We start from the raw sequence: 13,858 nt of genomic DNA, 5'->3' as shown, positions 1-13,858 counted from the left end.
AGCCCATGTCATATTAAGCAAACAAAGAGCTGGGAAGCATAAGACCCAGAGAAGGAACCCAGGACCCAGGGAACATTGGACCCTGGAATCACAGGATCTTGGGAATTTAGGACCCTAGGAAGGAACACAGGACCTGGGTAACATAGGGCGGGGGATCATAGGACCTTGGGAACATTGGACCTTGGGAACAAAGGAGCCTAGGAAGGAACAAATGATCTGGGGAATGCAGACTTTAGAAATACAGGATGGAGGATCATAGGACCTTGGGAACATGGGACTTTGGGAACTTAAAACTCTGGGGGGGACAAAGGATCTAAGGAACATGGGACCTTGGGGGAACATACAACCTTGGGATCAAAGGACCATGGGAACATATGACTTTGGGGACTTAGGACTCTAGGAAAGAACAAAAAATCTGGGGATCTTAAGACCTTGACAACATGGGACCAGGGGATCAAGGGACCATGGGAATTTACAGGACCCCAGGAAGGAAGAAAAGATCTGTGGATCATAGGACCTTAGGAACATAGGACTTGGATGGTTTCCATCATTTTAAAACACCATGTAGATTGTGAACCTTCAGAACAATTAAACCAAACAAAACGGCAAAAATCCAAGTAGCCTAATTGAAGCCTATAAGTGAGATTAATTTTTTCTTGTGTTGTATGTGTGTTTCTAAATGGCCCTAGTAAAGTACACACTTCAACTTTTTACTCATATGCAGAGTAAATCGACACATCATCTTAAACTCATTGGAGTTTTTTCCCCCCACCACTTTAAACTCTCTTGTGTAGCCCCTTAATTTCTTATAATAGCCTTTCATCTTTTGCTCAGTTTATTTCAGTAAATGAAAGGGCTGGCTGTCCATGCAGGGCCTCCTCTCTTCCTCCTCCTCTGTCCACTCTCTGAGAATGGGGAGCAGGAATGTGTGATGGGCCGGGTGTATGTAGGCCAGTGATAGGCCTGCCTGTGCTGCTCTGTCTTTGGCTTAAAAAGTTCAAGTCATTATTCTCCTCCTGCTGCTATTCAGCCGAGGTCCCGTTAGCTCATTGTTATTCTGCCCGAGTGAGAGAGGGAGACAGAGAGAGGCAGACACAGAATGGGAGGCTGACTGCGGTTTCCAACGGCGGGGAGCTGGTTGCACTGGTGGTGGTTTTCTGGCCGGTTTTTTTTTTTTTGCGGGCGTGAAGGCATGTCGGTAATCGGCTCAGTAATGAGGAAAGGTACTGAACGGCACCGAATATCTGACCCGGATTCCTGGGAGTAAAGAGAGACAGGGAGAGGAGAGGATAGGAGAGAGGATAGGAGAGAGAGAGAGAGAGAGAGAGAGAGAGAGAGGGAGGGAGGGAGGGAGGAGGGGAAGGAGAGAGGGCCATGTGAAAAAGGGGTGGAGGGGAGTTGAGATTTAGTGCTCTGCTGGATGAAACAACCCCCCACTAACTAACGGAGAGGGAAAGTAGCCTAATAGGAAGAAAAGAGGGGGTGTTATACTGTTCTTTAAACACTCAACGACGGGCAGGAAACCTTTATCGTTTGCCACAATGAGATCAGAAAAGGTACGTAACTTCTTTTTATTTTAAGTAGTTGAATTATTTGTTACTGTTGCACAATTGGGACAAAGTGTTTGAGAGCAACAGGTAGCTGTTATTGGACTGCACTGTTGCCAAATGGCATGGTGCATTTTTTTTTTTTTACTCAGGAAAAACCTCCACTGTGGAGTTAACTAACTGGTTTGTTTATATTTCTACTTAAAACAGGCTTTGCATATATTTTTTTCTTAATTATTAGTACACTTTGCGTGTGTTTTAGTGATTCAAAAGACTGCAGTCACTAGTCTTTGATGTAGCTATTGTAATGAGAGGAGATGGTGTGGAAGAAAAAGGTTAATTTATCACAGGAGGCCTGCTCTAGCTACAACATTAATGGATGTTTGTAGAAGTGCAAGAAGTAAATATATGCATATCTTGAAGTATTTCACCTTAAGATGGTACAAGATTCCTGCAAAATCACTGAAATGCACAGTTATGTATTACTCTTGCACAAATCCTCTAAACTCAATTTTGTTTTTGGTGAATCTAATCCTAAAGTTTTGGTTGTGACATTAGAATTGCAACAGTAAAATGTCAGAAAATGCCAATCATGAGTTCCTAAAGTCTAAAATGTAATCTGCAAAAGTTAGTTTTTTTCCAAAATCCAAATTTATTAAGTTTACTGTCATATCAAAACAAAGAAAAGCAGCAAATCTTCACAAGTCTAATGCTGGAACCTGCTGGGGTTTTTTTTGTTTTTTTTTCAAAATTTTTACTTGGAAAAACAAGTAATTGTTTAACAAATAGTACCAGATTATTTTGAATTGAGAATTTACATCCGCTCACGTTTGAAGAAATTTAAAGAGGCTAAACCACATGAATGCACCTTCTGTATCAGTTCCCCAACCACCTGCAGACTTTTCCTGTTGCATCATGAAACAAACAACACTTTATTTCTCAGAATTGAAACTGACTAAGCTAAAATACACACATAAATGTTTCCTCATCCATTTTCAGCATTTCACTGCATCATTTTGAAGAATATGCACAGTTATAACCAAATAAAAGAAGGCAACGTCTGGATGAGGCTGAACAACAGCAGACTATTCTCCCCTGACAAATTATAGGCTTCACCAGGGTGGCCTTAATGAGCGAGAGTCTGGAAATGTTTTCTTTGTGTCATATACCATTAGTTGATCTGGGTCAACGTTTCTCTGTAATCTCACTGTGATAACAAAGGAGGGCTGCACAGGGGAAAAACCGAGTGAGTCTTTTGCCATCAAATCCAGACTGGAAGTCCTTTGACCCCCGAGCAGTCTCCCTCTTGATTGTCTTCTCTGCCGAGGAAACATTGTTGTCGCGTGTTTATTCAGAGCTCTGACACCTGTGACTCAGACTGGAGGAGCCCATTGTTCTTATCTGATATGGTACAACTCTTCTGGCACACAAATCTTGGAGAAATATTTGGGTTGTAACGTTGAGAAGTGATAATGTCGAAACTGGCAGCTAAAACCCTGACGGGATCCGTGTGAAAACAACACTGCTGAACCTCGGACAAAACCCGATACGATCCTCATCACTGTTGTGATGGTTCAGTGGCCTTAAAAGTCCTCCGCCGCATTTAAAGCCCACACTTTCAATCCTTCACAGAAAAATAACTCTGAAAATACTTTTACAGAGAAATCTTCCAGTTAGTTATGACAGACGAATCCCACTTGTGATTTTATTTTGCAGTTTGAGGAAGTGCTCTGTACATTGTGTGCTTACATTTATCTATGTATTTTGTTTTCATCACCTGGTTTGTCTATAAAAAGCCAGAAAATAGTGAAAATTGACACTGTGACATCTATATTTTACCCGACAATCGGTCCAAAACCCAAATATATTCAGTTTACTATCATTTTTGGTGAATAAAAGTAGCAAATCTTGACATGAGATAAGCTACAACTGGTAAAAGTGTAGCATTTTTGTTTGAAAAATTCTAAATGAAATGATTAATCAATCATCAAAACAAATTTCTGACAACTGTGAAGGTACAAATGCCTTGATTTGTGTGTTCTCCTCAACGTTTGGGAGAAATTTTAAGCGTCGTTGTGATAGTATATCACTAATTACAATGTATTTTATCCTCATCTGTTCTCTTTCAGGCGATTTATGTCTTCTGTAGAGCTTAGAGACGTGAACAGCAGGAAGAAAAGACAACAAAACTATACTGAGTGGCAGTAAATACAGGAAAAATGTCACGAACCGAAGAGGTCAACAAGATGACAGAAAACGTCTACAAGGTATAACTTCAGAGTCTGTCTGCTCTGCCCCAACAGAGATTCTGATAAAGATCTTTCTTTTCTAGTTTCGACTGAATATATCTGTGTTCATCAGATACACCATCATACACAGTCTTAGAAATGTGGAAACACTTTATTGTGTGTATCTTTGCCGACAGGGGATTCTGGACCAGTTCAACCCCAGTCTGAAGAACTTTGTGACCATGGGGAAACACTATGAGAAGGCCCTGACCGGTACACTTCGATTTGTCCTCATAACGTGGTTAACTAAAGTTGTATTGTATTCAGTTTTCTGAAAAGTTTACTCTCTTCCCCAGGAGTGACCCTGGCTGCCAAGGGCTACTTTGATGCTCTGGTAAAACTTGGCGAACTGGCGAGCGACAGCCAAGGCTCCAAAGAGCTGGGTGAGTGCAGAGGGAACGGCTCAAGGAGAAAAAAAAAGAAAGAATTGCCTACCTAATAGAGTTTATAGAGTCAACGTGACAGCTGGTGAGAAGTGGGAAATGGTCTGTGAGTCTGCCGCATGTGTTGGTGAGCGACGAGATGAAGACAAGAGGGGATGAGGAAATGTGGAGAGGGAGAGGCAGAGAACAGAGGGAAAGGGAGAGAGTAGGGCCATTGTTGGGAGATTAACAACACCACATGATCTCATTGTGATGCTGAAAACAGCGGGGGAGGCAGGCAGGAGTGTCGGAGGGCGAGATGCCAGCCACCGCATACTACAGCGCTGTGTGACCGAGGGAGGGACTCATAGCTGACCACCACTTTGTAAATCGCAATTTGTGTCAAAGCAGCAACTTTTATGACATTTTTACTGGTTTGTTATCTGTGTGTGGTGCAGACTAATTCATACTGGTACGGAATAGCTATTATTAGCTCTCACCAGCCATACTTCTGCACAGGTTAAAGGGGCATTTTAACAAATATAAGCAGTTTTTCAGTCTAAATGATGTGATGTCTTCACTGCTGTGCTGCCCCTCACAGGAGACACACTGTTTCAGATGGCCGAGGTCCACCGACAGATTCAGGTGCAGCTGGAGGACGTGGTAAGAGCATCAGCATGCTCATTTCATGCAAATATTAGATAATGACACTGTGATTATTAGGCTGCATGTTGAAGTTATAATGCATTGTACACAGGGATGGTCACATGTTTTATTTTTAGCAAACATTTTATAATATCACAGTTTTGTAAAGTATAATTTAGTGGCTAGAAATTGTGCTTGGTATCAGAAAATAGCATGTGTAGAAGCTCATACTGGGCAACCATTGCTCTGTTACTGGAGGCTGTGACCTTTGACATGCATGTTGGTGTCGGTCAGTGTATTTTATTTTAATTGCTTTATATGACCTAATGCATCAACAGTTAAAGCTGTTTCACTCCGAGCTGCTTGCCCAGTTGGAGCAGAAGCTGGAACTAGACATCAAATACCTCACAGTAAGTCAACACGTCGACTTAAATATCTCACACTCAATCTACTTTTACGCAGTTTTGAGACAACCAGAGGTGTTATGATTTGTTTTAGGAATTGTTTTGGCTTAATTTGATTGAGAAAGTATAGATAAAGACAAAAAATACAGCGAGAGTGAAAATAATAGTGTGACACAACAAAAGTGTTCAACCAGAACTTTCACATTTTTGAATAAAAGTTAAAGCAATACAAGGTTTATTTGTACAGAGCACATTTTAAAGAATGGAAATGATCAAAAATGTGTCAAAAAAACAGCAAGAACTGATTACTGGAGAATGTAAATCTTGAACAATTAGCATTGATTGAGTAGGTTTTTGGTAAAACTGTACTCAAATCTTAACTATCCCGTATCTGACTCTTCGTATCTTCTTTCCTTTCAGGCCACCCTAAAGAAGTATCAGAGTGAGCGAAGGTCTAAATCTGAGTCAGTCGAGCGTTGCCAGTCCCAGCTGAAGAAACTCCGCAGGAAGAGTCAGGGCAGCCGTCACCCAACCAAATACGGCGACAGAGAGATGCAGGTATGTCTGAAATTTGAAGCCCGATCGGTGTCAAACCAACTCCACTTTATTCAAGAGCTGTAAAACCAGTGAGCCAAAGTTAGTAAGACAGGGACCTCTTTTTTCTGAGAAATCCCTCAATTGCGTGGATCCTAAACATCTCACTCAGCATTACAGCCGATTAAAAAGCAGAGCTGTGTGAGCGTTTGTGTGAGAAATAGGCCAGTATGAATGAGATTAAAGGACAATCTGCTTCAGCTGATTTTTCGGAAAACAAGTAACTTAGTACAAAACCTTGTTTTCTGGAGTAAAAATGAATGAGAGGATTTGGCCACTTGAAGAATGAAGAAAATGAGAAATAAAAGGTTACATAAGGAAGAAAGGTCAGTCAGGCAGGGGACAGTGTTTTAGGATTTAGATTTTTTTTTTTTAGATTTTAGATCATGTGACAACAGGCAGGATATGATGTCACATATTCAGTCAGGCTTCTGTATTATTTCTCTCCTTACAATGCATATCAAAGGTCAGGTCATATTTGAGTACTGAGCAAATGATTATAAATAATCTGATAGAAATTTGGGTTTTTCCTGCAGTTTGTGGAGTTGATGAGTCGTCGCCAAGGCGAGCTGGACACGCTGGTAGCTACAGGTTACAGGTCTGCACTCACTGAGGAGAGGAGACGATACTGCTTCCTGGTGGACAGACAGTGTTGTGTCACCAAACTGCTCATTAACTACCACTCCAAGGTGATCTGTTCACATTTATTTAACGTCTGTTTAAAGTCTGGTGATGTTCTGTGTTCATCTTCCTGTCTTCAAATCCTATGAAAACTCCAAAACTAACAACGAATTTACTACGAACAAGAACCCTTTGTCATTCACCTTTACTGTTTATTGGGCTAAAAAAAACATATCCTGTAAAATAGATGCACTGCTTCACATGGTGACATTAAATTAAATCTTTAATCCACAGCTGAAAATAGTCCCCAAGAAATGCAATGTTTTATCCTGTCAGTAACTTTTATGAAAAATCATAGTGTTGCAGCTGTTTTTATAAATTACTATAATAATAAAACTATATAATTATTAAGTCTAGAGGCCTCATGAAAGGTTAAAATACTTAATATATTGAGGGAAAAACATATTTGTTTTTATAATAGGATTTGTTGACAATTTCACCCGTGTTACCCTTTAAAAGTGTTCCCGTTTTTTGTTTTTAAACATAATCCAGGTGAGAGAGCTTCTGTCACAGAAACTGTCATCTTGGCAGCAGACGTGTTCTCATCCGACAAAGCTGCCGGAGCGCGCTCTGAATCTGCTGCGCCACACTGCGCCTCAGAGCTCAGGGGCTGCTGGGATGGCCGAGGTTCTCCGCCACGCCAAGCTCGGCTCCGCTCAGCCTGAACAGGTCAGATCATGTGTAATGATCTGTCTGTTGTCTACGTAAAAGTTTTGCATTTTAAAAGTTTGTAATCTCAGCCAAACTGTGTTTTTTTTTTAGAGAAGATTTACATTTAAAATGTTTTAAAACCTTTCAAAACCACATTGGATTAAGTCCGATATTCAGTCATTAATCATTTCTTTTGGAATTCTAAAATAATAATGTTTAACTGTCAAGTCCCAAGTCAACAATTTAAACAAGCCTAAACTTTTTGATGTGAATCCTACACTACTCATTATAGTATTAAAATGAATGTTAAACCATCTTTACTGATGTACATTAAAGAGATTACTGATTATTGAGTCAAAAAGATTGAAATTTAGAAAAATAAATCTCAGATGCACAGTGTGATCTGAGATATCCTTTCTCTCTGTAGTCTGCACACTTTGTTATAACTTAGAGGATGTGAAGTCCATTCAATCAAAAGGCTGAAGTCACAGGTCACTAGTGTCAAAGTCAAAGTGACAGTCCTTTCAGACTCTAAAAGGACTGTCACTTTAAAATTTAGAGTTTGCTGTAAAGTCACTAGATACATGAAGTCTGACTCAAGTCTGGACATTCAGCAAGTCAGAAGCTTTAATACTACACTGAAGTTCGAACATTGACTTTTCATTTTTGGTAGTGATTATGGTCTGTTGTTGTCGTTTCAGAGGCTCTCTGTTCAAGAAGTCCCTCCTCTGTTCAACGGAGACTCCATTCGCTCCCAGCAGCTGCGCCCTCTCCCCTCCTCCCCCTCCCAGAGTGACACCTGTCTTCCTCAGGACTCCCCTGAGACTTTGCACTCTGCGTCCTCCACTGGGGGAGCTGCTGCAGGTTCATCATGTGGAGCATCTCCTCAGCACACCAGCACACCCCTCAGTGCATCAGCCAGCCCCCTGCCTGACAGCAGTACCAGTGCCAGCGGCAGCGCCAGCCCCGCTGCATCCACCCCCACCCCGTCCACCAGCTCCGCCCAGCAGAGCTCTCTCCTCCCGGCCACCAACACGTCCAACCTCTCCCCGAGCCTCATCCCCTCCACTGTGATGACGCTCAGCCAGATTTCCCCAGCCAACAGCTCCTCGCAGGGCATAACCCTCCCCATAACCCACAGTGCCCCTCACAGCCCTCCGCTGCCTCACAGCGCTCCTCTCTCCAGATCCATGACCCCAGTGCAGCTACTGCACCAGCAGGTGGCACCAGCAGGGAGCAACACTTTGTCTCCGTCAAATAATCCCTGGCTGCTGAAGAACACGGAGATGAGTGCTACTGCAACACTTCCACTGCCCAAAAGACCTGTCAGTGAAATGAGGCTGGGCGGCTTCCAGGGTGAGATATGATGCGGCATACCTATTTGGGTGCAGGTCTTCATCCCCGACCCTCACCTCATTTTCTTCTTCTGCTCCTCTCTCTAGGCTCCAGTCTCCCCAGGATGCTGCCTCTGTCTTCACCCACACAAGTGGAGGCCATGTTCGCTCACGCACCTGGAGCATCAGAAGGTGGTGGCGGGAGTGGAGGGGGCGGGGCTTGCTTATTACACTTCCAGTCTGGTGACAGCATCACCCTGCTCATCTCTGAGCCCAGAGACGGGTGGCACTACGGTCAAAATGAACGGACTGGACGGTATGTGTCCTGGAATATACAGTAGATTAGAAAACGACTGAATCATCTGCTGGACATCTTGAAGGAGCCTTACTATCTTACCTGATGCACAAAATTAGAGGACTTTGAAACGTATTCATGGCACACAGGAAGACAGTGGTTCTCAACTGGTGGCTCATGACCCAAAGTAGATTGTGCCGCTATTTTGAGGGTCGCATGAAAGAATAAGTTAAGAGAAAAAAGTTATTTCAAAATTTTCAGATTTTCTGCCACCAGATTTATTGTGAAGGACATTCGTTAACCATGATTCAGCGAGTGTGCAGTATCTGTTTGCTGCTGTTGTTGTTATGACAGTAACGACCAAACCTAACATTGTCACACCAATAGTTAGCTCTCATTTTATGAACGTTGCTTAGGATTACAAAAGTCAAACTTTTCATTTCATGGGTTTTTTAGCCCGAGTTGCACTTTTTCACACTTTTTTTTTCTTTGTTTCATGTGTTTAGAAGTACATAAAGACATTGTGTTTTACTTCTCTATTTTTTGAGAAATAATTTGATTCTGTCAAAAATTTGTGTCGCAACTTAATGACTAAGGGAAAATATTGGTCCTGAGGCTGGACCAGTGGAGAACCACTGCTGTAAGTTCAGGCTTTAGGCTATAAAACTGTCATATAAGACAACTAACTAATATGACAAAGACTTGAAATTTCTCTTTTTATTTAGTGGTCATTACATGCAGTGATATTTTCCTTCTCAGGAAAGGCTGGTTCCCTTTCTCCTACACTCTGCCACAACACAGCAAGACGGATCATCTCGAAAGGTAAGGCAACAAAACACTGAAATCTGATGGTCTTAAGGTTGTTTAAGAACTTTAATGTCAGACAGCTTTCTTCACTTTCTTTTAGTTGTTTTAAAACTCACTTTATCAGCAATATACTTTGAAAAGTGGGACGTTATAACATCGGTTGATTCACATAAAAATTAATTTGAGGTCATTTTCATATTGAGTCTAATGTATTCTCAATAAATCAAAACATATTTCATGCCAGACACACAGAAAGTCACAGGAGTTCACAAACTGTTTGTCCCTCAGTCTTTCCACGGCCCTCTCCCAACTCATTCCCTCCTCTTTCCAACAACAACAGTGTTGTTGATGAATTCACTCAGAATCAAAAGCATCTCTGCTCATCATGTTTCCTTTACCTTTTTTTTTTCTTCTTTTTCCTGTATATTTTTTCCTCTCTGTCTGTGACCTTCCTTGTAGCTCTGTCTTCTTATCTAAAGCTAACAGCACTAGCACTGGACAACTCGACAAGCTAGGGTCCCCGGGTCGCCCAGGTTTCACCCCTGAGTCAGAGGAGGAGCGCTCTCTTCCTTCCCAGAGGGTCAGCACCTTCCGCCCGCGCCCGTACAGCATGGCCGACACTAACAAGGTCAGAAACACGAGTCGTGTGGGAGGAAGTCGAGGGTTGGAGGGAATGTGTCCTCACGACTGGCTCTCACTTTTAACAGACACAATACAGATGTTTTGTAGTGATCCTCGTCTCTTCTACATTACAGATCACCTCAGATTTGGTCTCTACACCATCTTCACCAAACAGGTAATTTTCTAACAACTCATAGGTACTAACTAAAGGGCCGGCTCCGACAGTTTTACTCATGACTCATATGCATAGATTGTATATCAAAATGGACAGTCTCTGGGTCTGAAAAGTGAAGTCAAAGCCAGTGCCTTAAGAGTGCCTTAAAATACAATACCACCGAATGCAACTAGGGGCTGGTGCCAAATAACATCTGACTTCCTCCAATCAGTGTTCTGGTGATCTTCTTAAAAAAAAGTCATTCCATCATTAATTAAATATTATGGTGTTTCCATGAGAAACTGGAAAGTGAGAAAATGATGAGCTCCGAGTTGAAAAATACACCTTAATGCCTGTCGAACTGGGAATATCCGACTCGGAAGGTCTGAGGATTTTGAAAGCTCTGAGAAGTAGGTTTGACGTCCACTCTGGCCTGCAGATAAATCCTACAGGCTTTACTGATCACTTTAGCCCCAGATTATTGTGTTAGTGATTGTCATTGAGAGGATGTTAGCATGCTGATGTTAACATTCATTTTAAAGCTTCGCTGTGCCAAATTGTAGCCCCACATAGCTGCTAGCGTGGCTTTTATCTTTAATCTCATGTTTATCTGTTTCTTGCATTTCCTCAACTTTATGAAAATACAGTTCTAAATTGTTGGAGTGGCCCTATAATCATTAGTTACAGTAAGTGAGTTATCATACTTTGCATTTTATCGTTTCTCCCCTTTAGGTCCAATCCATTTGCCCACATCCGACTGAGAAAAACTGTCACCAACGATCGCTCAGCCCCCATCATTGAGTGAGTCTTTTATTCCCACCGCAGCAGCAGCAGCAGCAGCAGCCTTGTTCTCTGTGGGGTCGTCAGTCCATCAAGCCTCAGGTTGAGTCCTAGAAACAGTACACTGACTGATTTTTGAATAGTAGTTTACTTTGGATATTCTTTTTTTCAATTTAATCAAATACAGTTTGTGTTTCATGTGCAGGGACAGACCTTTTATTTTTTTTTTAAACAGTATAACTGGTTCATGTTTAAAGGCTGATCTCTGACCATTAGATTTTGAAGTTGTTAGAAAAAAGACAGGACAACTGTAATATCTGGAAATACTGCTTGAGTGAAATGTCAGCATTAATATAAAATCTAGACTAGTTTTCATGAAACAGAGGTAAGGTGTTTGGCTGTATTTAGCTTAGTGTTTGAGATCTTCAAACTGTATCTTCTTCGTCCAGATAACTAAAAAATGTTAAGATGTTTCCTCTTGGTTCTCTAAAACCATTTGAAAGTGCTTTTTTTTTTTCCTCTTCTTTTTGTGCCATATTCAGAAAAGGTTTTCTTGTTCAGCTGATTTAGGGACTGGATCCTAATAGCAGGTTGTGCACTTTGACCTTCACAAAGAAAGTGTTATGAGAAGAGGACAGGCTCCTTCTCCACTACAGTATTATATATTTTAGAAAAGCTGCCATTTTGGCGCAGTTTCTTGGTTTCAGTGAAGTTGAAGTTTTAAATTTATTAAACATGATTGTTTGGATGATATACTTGGCATATTTTTAAAGAAACTGGCACTCTTTGAGTTTTTTTCTGTGCCACTTGTATTTGAATTACTGGACGTGGGCAACGTGGTTTGAAAGAACAAGTCCCTGTCAGACATATGTTATTTTAATATCAGTTAACACCATTCATTCTGCTGCTGTGAAGTTATGTAGTAGTATTTGTAAGTATAGATTATTGGATTACTTTAACTTTTTACTTGGATGTAACGTACAAAGAAAAAAATTACACTCTAACTTAATTTTGATTATTCAGATTTGATCAATGAGGCTCAATCGCTTTGTGAAATCCTCACAATTTTACCTATTTAATGCAGAGCAAGTCCAATAAATCAAAGAAAAGCTCAAACTTCACAGACACAAACTGTGGATGTTATTATTTGAACGTTTGGATTGTGATATTTCTGAAAGAAGTGGGTTTTTTTTTTTTTTTTTAGAAAGTAGCATGTTGTGGAGGGTTCAAAGTCTTATGAAATGGGGATCTGCTGTGCTTAGTTTTTGGATTTGATGTGTTCTTGATCTCTTTTCAGTCCCAAATCTAAAGCGATTTCAACATCTAGGTTTGTCAATTGTAGTTGTATGTTCACTGATCAGACTGAGCAGAATCTTAAAGAGAGTTGGGAAAGCTAAGACAGACAATAGGATGAAGTTTTACTATGGGCAACGTAACTATGAAAGTGATGAAGAAGGATAATGGTAGGTTGACCAACGTCTGAGCAAGTGTTCAAGGTAAACTAGAGACATCCAAAGTAATATTCTGTAGCTTTGTACTCTCTGTTGCCTCTAGCAAAGTGAAGCATAAAAGTGACATATTGTATCTGTGCAAAGTGAAACAGTTTATGTTTCTGTTCTAACTGCCTTGAGTTGCTGTGATCTTTTAGCACCTTGAAGATTCACGAAATTACCTGTAAAAGGTTGTAGGAAGTCATCAATAACAGCATATATATTACTGTGTGTAGTATTCTGTCATTAATAAAGGTGACAGCACAGCGATACACCTAATGCTTATTCATGCTTGTAAATAGAGCTAAAATTGTGTGATTTTATGACTTTTATTTGACTTCTTTTTAAAAGAGTGTTTCACTTTGGTAGAACATTTTAAGTTTGTGATGATGCAGAGTTAAACATCCGATACTGGAAAATATGCAAAGATGCTGGTTGTGGAACTCCAACTTTCAGGCAATACAACAACACAGTGAACACATAACGACACACTGTTATTACTATTATTACTATTATTACTGCCTGCACAGCTTTGAATGTGCATTCATCTTTAAATATAATAAAACTGATCTCCAAGGCAGGATGAAACTTTCACTGAGTTTGGTCACGTAACTGAAAAAAAAAAAAGTGATTCCCTCAGGTATGCATGAATGAATATTGGTATAAACAAATTATGGCAGTAAAATGATTGATCAAAGACAAGCTGTAATTGGAATAAAAATTAATTTGAAATCAGAAACACCTTTATAAAATGTATTCAAGATATGGATGTGCTATATAACAACAATCATTTGAAAATAACCTTGACTTGAACTGTGTTTACATTTACAAATCTGCAAATATTTTGTGTTTCTATACCTTAATACCTGTACTTTTGTCACAACTCAAGTGAACACGAGTTCAAAACTCTTTTACTAAAGTCTAAACACCACTTCATACACAAGTCCTATGATCTGTGAAAACCATGCAGCATTGAAACAAACTGACAGGCTGTTCCATCTGAATAAAATGACTGCAGGAGATATTCTATGATGATAATTACTGCTGATGAACACTGAAATATTGAATATTGACAAGTTGTGAAATAAAAGTTCTATGAAGGAAGTTTTTCTCCGCTGTTACTGTGATTGTTTGTCTTTTAAAACTGGGATTTCTGTATATTTCTAAAATGTACAGTATTATTGCATTGTATATTGTATGGTGTA

General features: G+C 40.4%; 1 protein-coding gene across 1 annotated transcript; it reads left to right on the top strand.

Moving 5' to 3' along the window:
• The first annotated feature begins 1,361 nt into the window (after positions 1-1,361).
• Positions 1,362-13,757, top strand: LOC138194155 (BAR/IMD domain-containing adapter protein 2). Its single transcript, XM_069142670.1, has 15 exons — positions 1,362-1,556; positions 3,677-3,814; positions 3,973-4,048; positions 4,132-4,218; positions 4,799-4,860; positions 5,181-5,252; positions 5,667-5,804; positions 6,377-6,529; positions 7,014-7,190; positions 7,874-8,528; positions 8,615-8,822; positions 9,561-9,623; positions 10,068-10,236; positions 10,364-10,404; positions 11,116-13,757. The coding sequence occupies exons 2-15, from the start codon at positions 3,767-3,769 to the stop codon at positions 11,186-11,188; spliced, it is 2,022 nt and encodes a 673-aa protein (XP_068998771.1). The 5' UTR covers positions 1,362-1,556; positions 3,677-3,766; the 3' UTR covers positions 11,189-13,757.
• Positions 13,758-13,858: the final 101 nt, after the last annotated feature.

The sequence above is a fragment of the Embiotoca jacksoni genome, unplaced genomic scaffold (assembly GCF_022577435.1).
Source record: "Embiotoca jacksoni isolate LCO1_2020_lvr unplaced genomic scaffold, fEmbJac1.0.p SCAF_11, whole genome shotgun sequence".
In the NCBI taxonomy this organism is placed as follows: Eukaryota; Metazoa; Chordata; class Actinopteri; family Embiotocidae; genus Embiotoca; species Embiotoca jacksoni.
The sequence above is the reverse complement of the archived record's forward strand: the minus strand, read 5'-3'. Positions and strand labels throughout refer to the sequence as shown.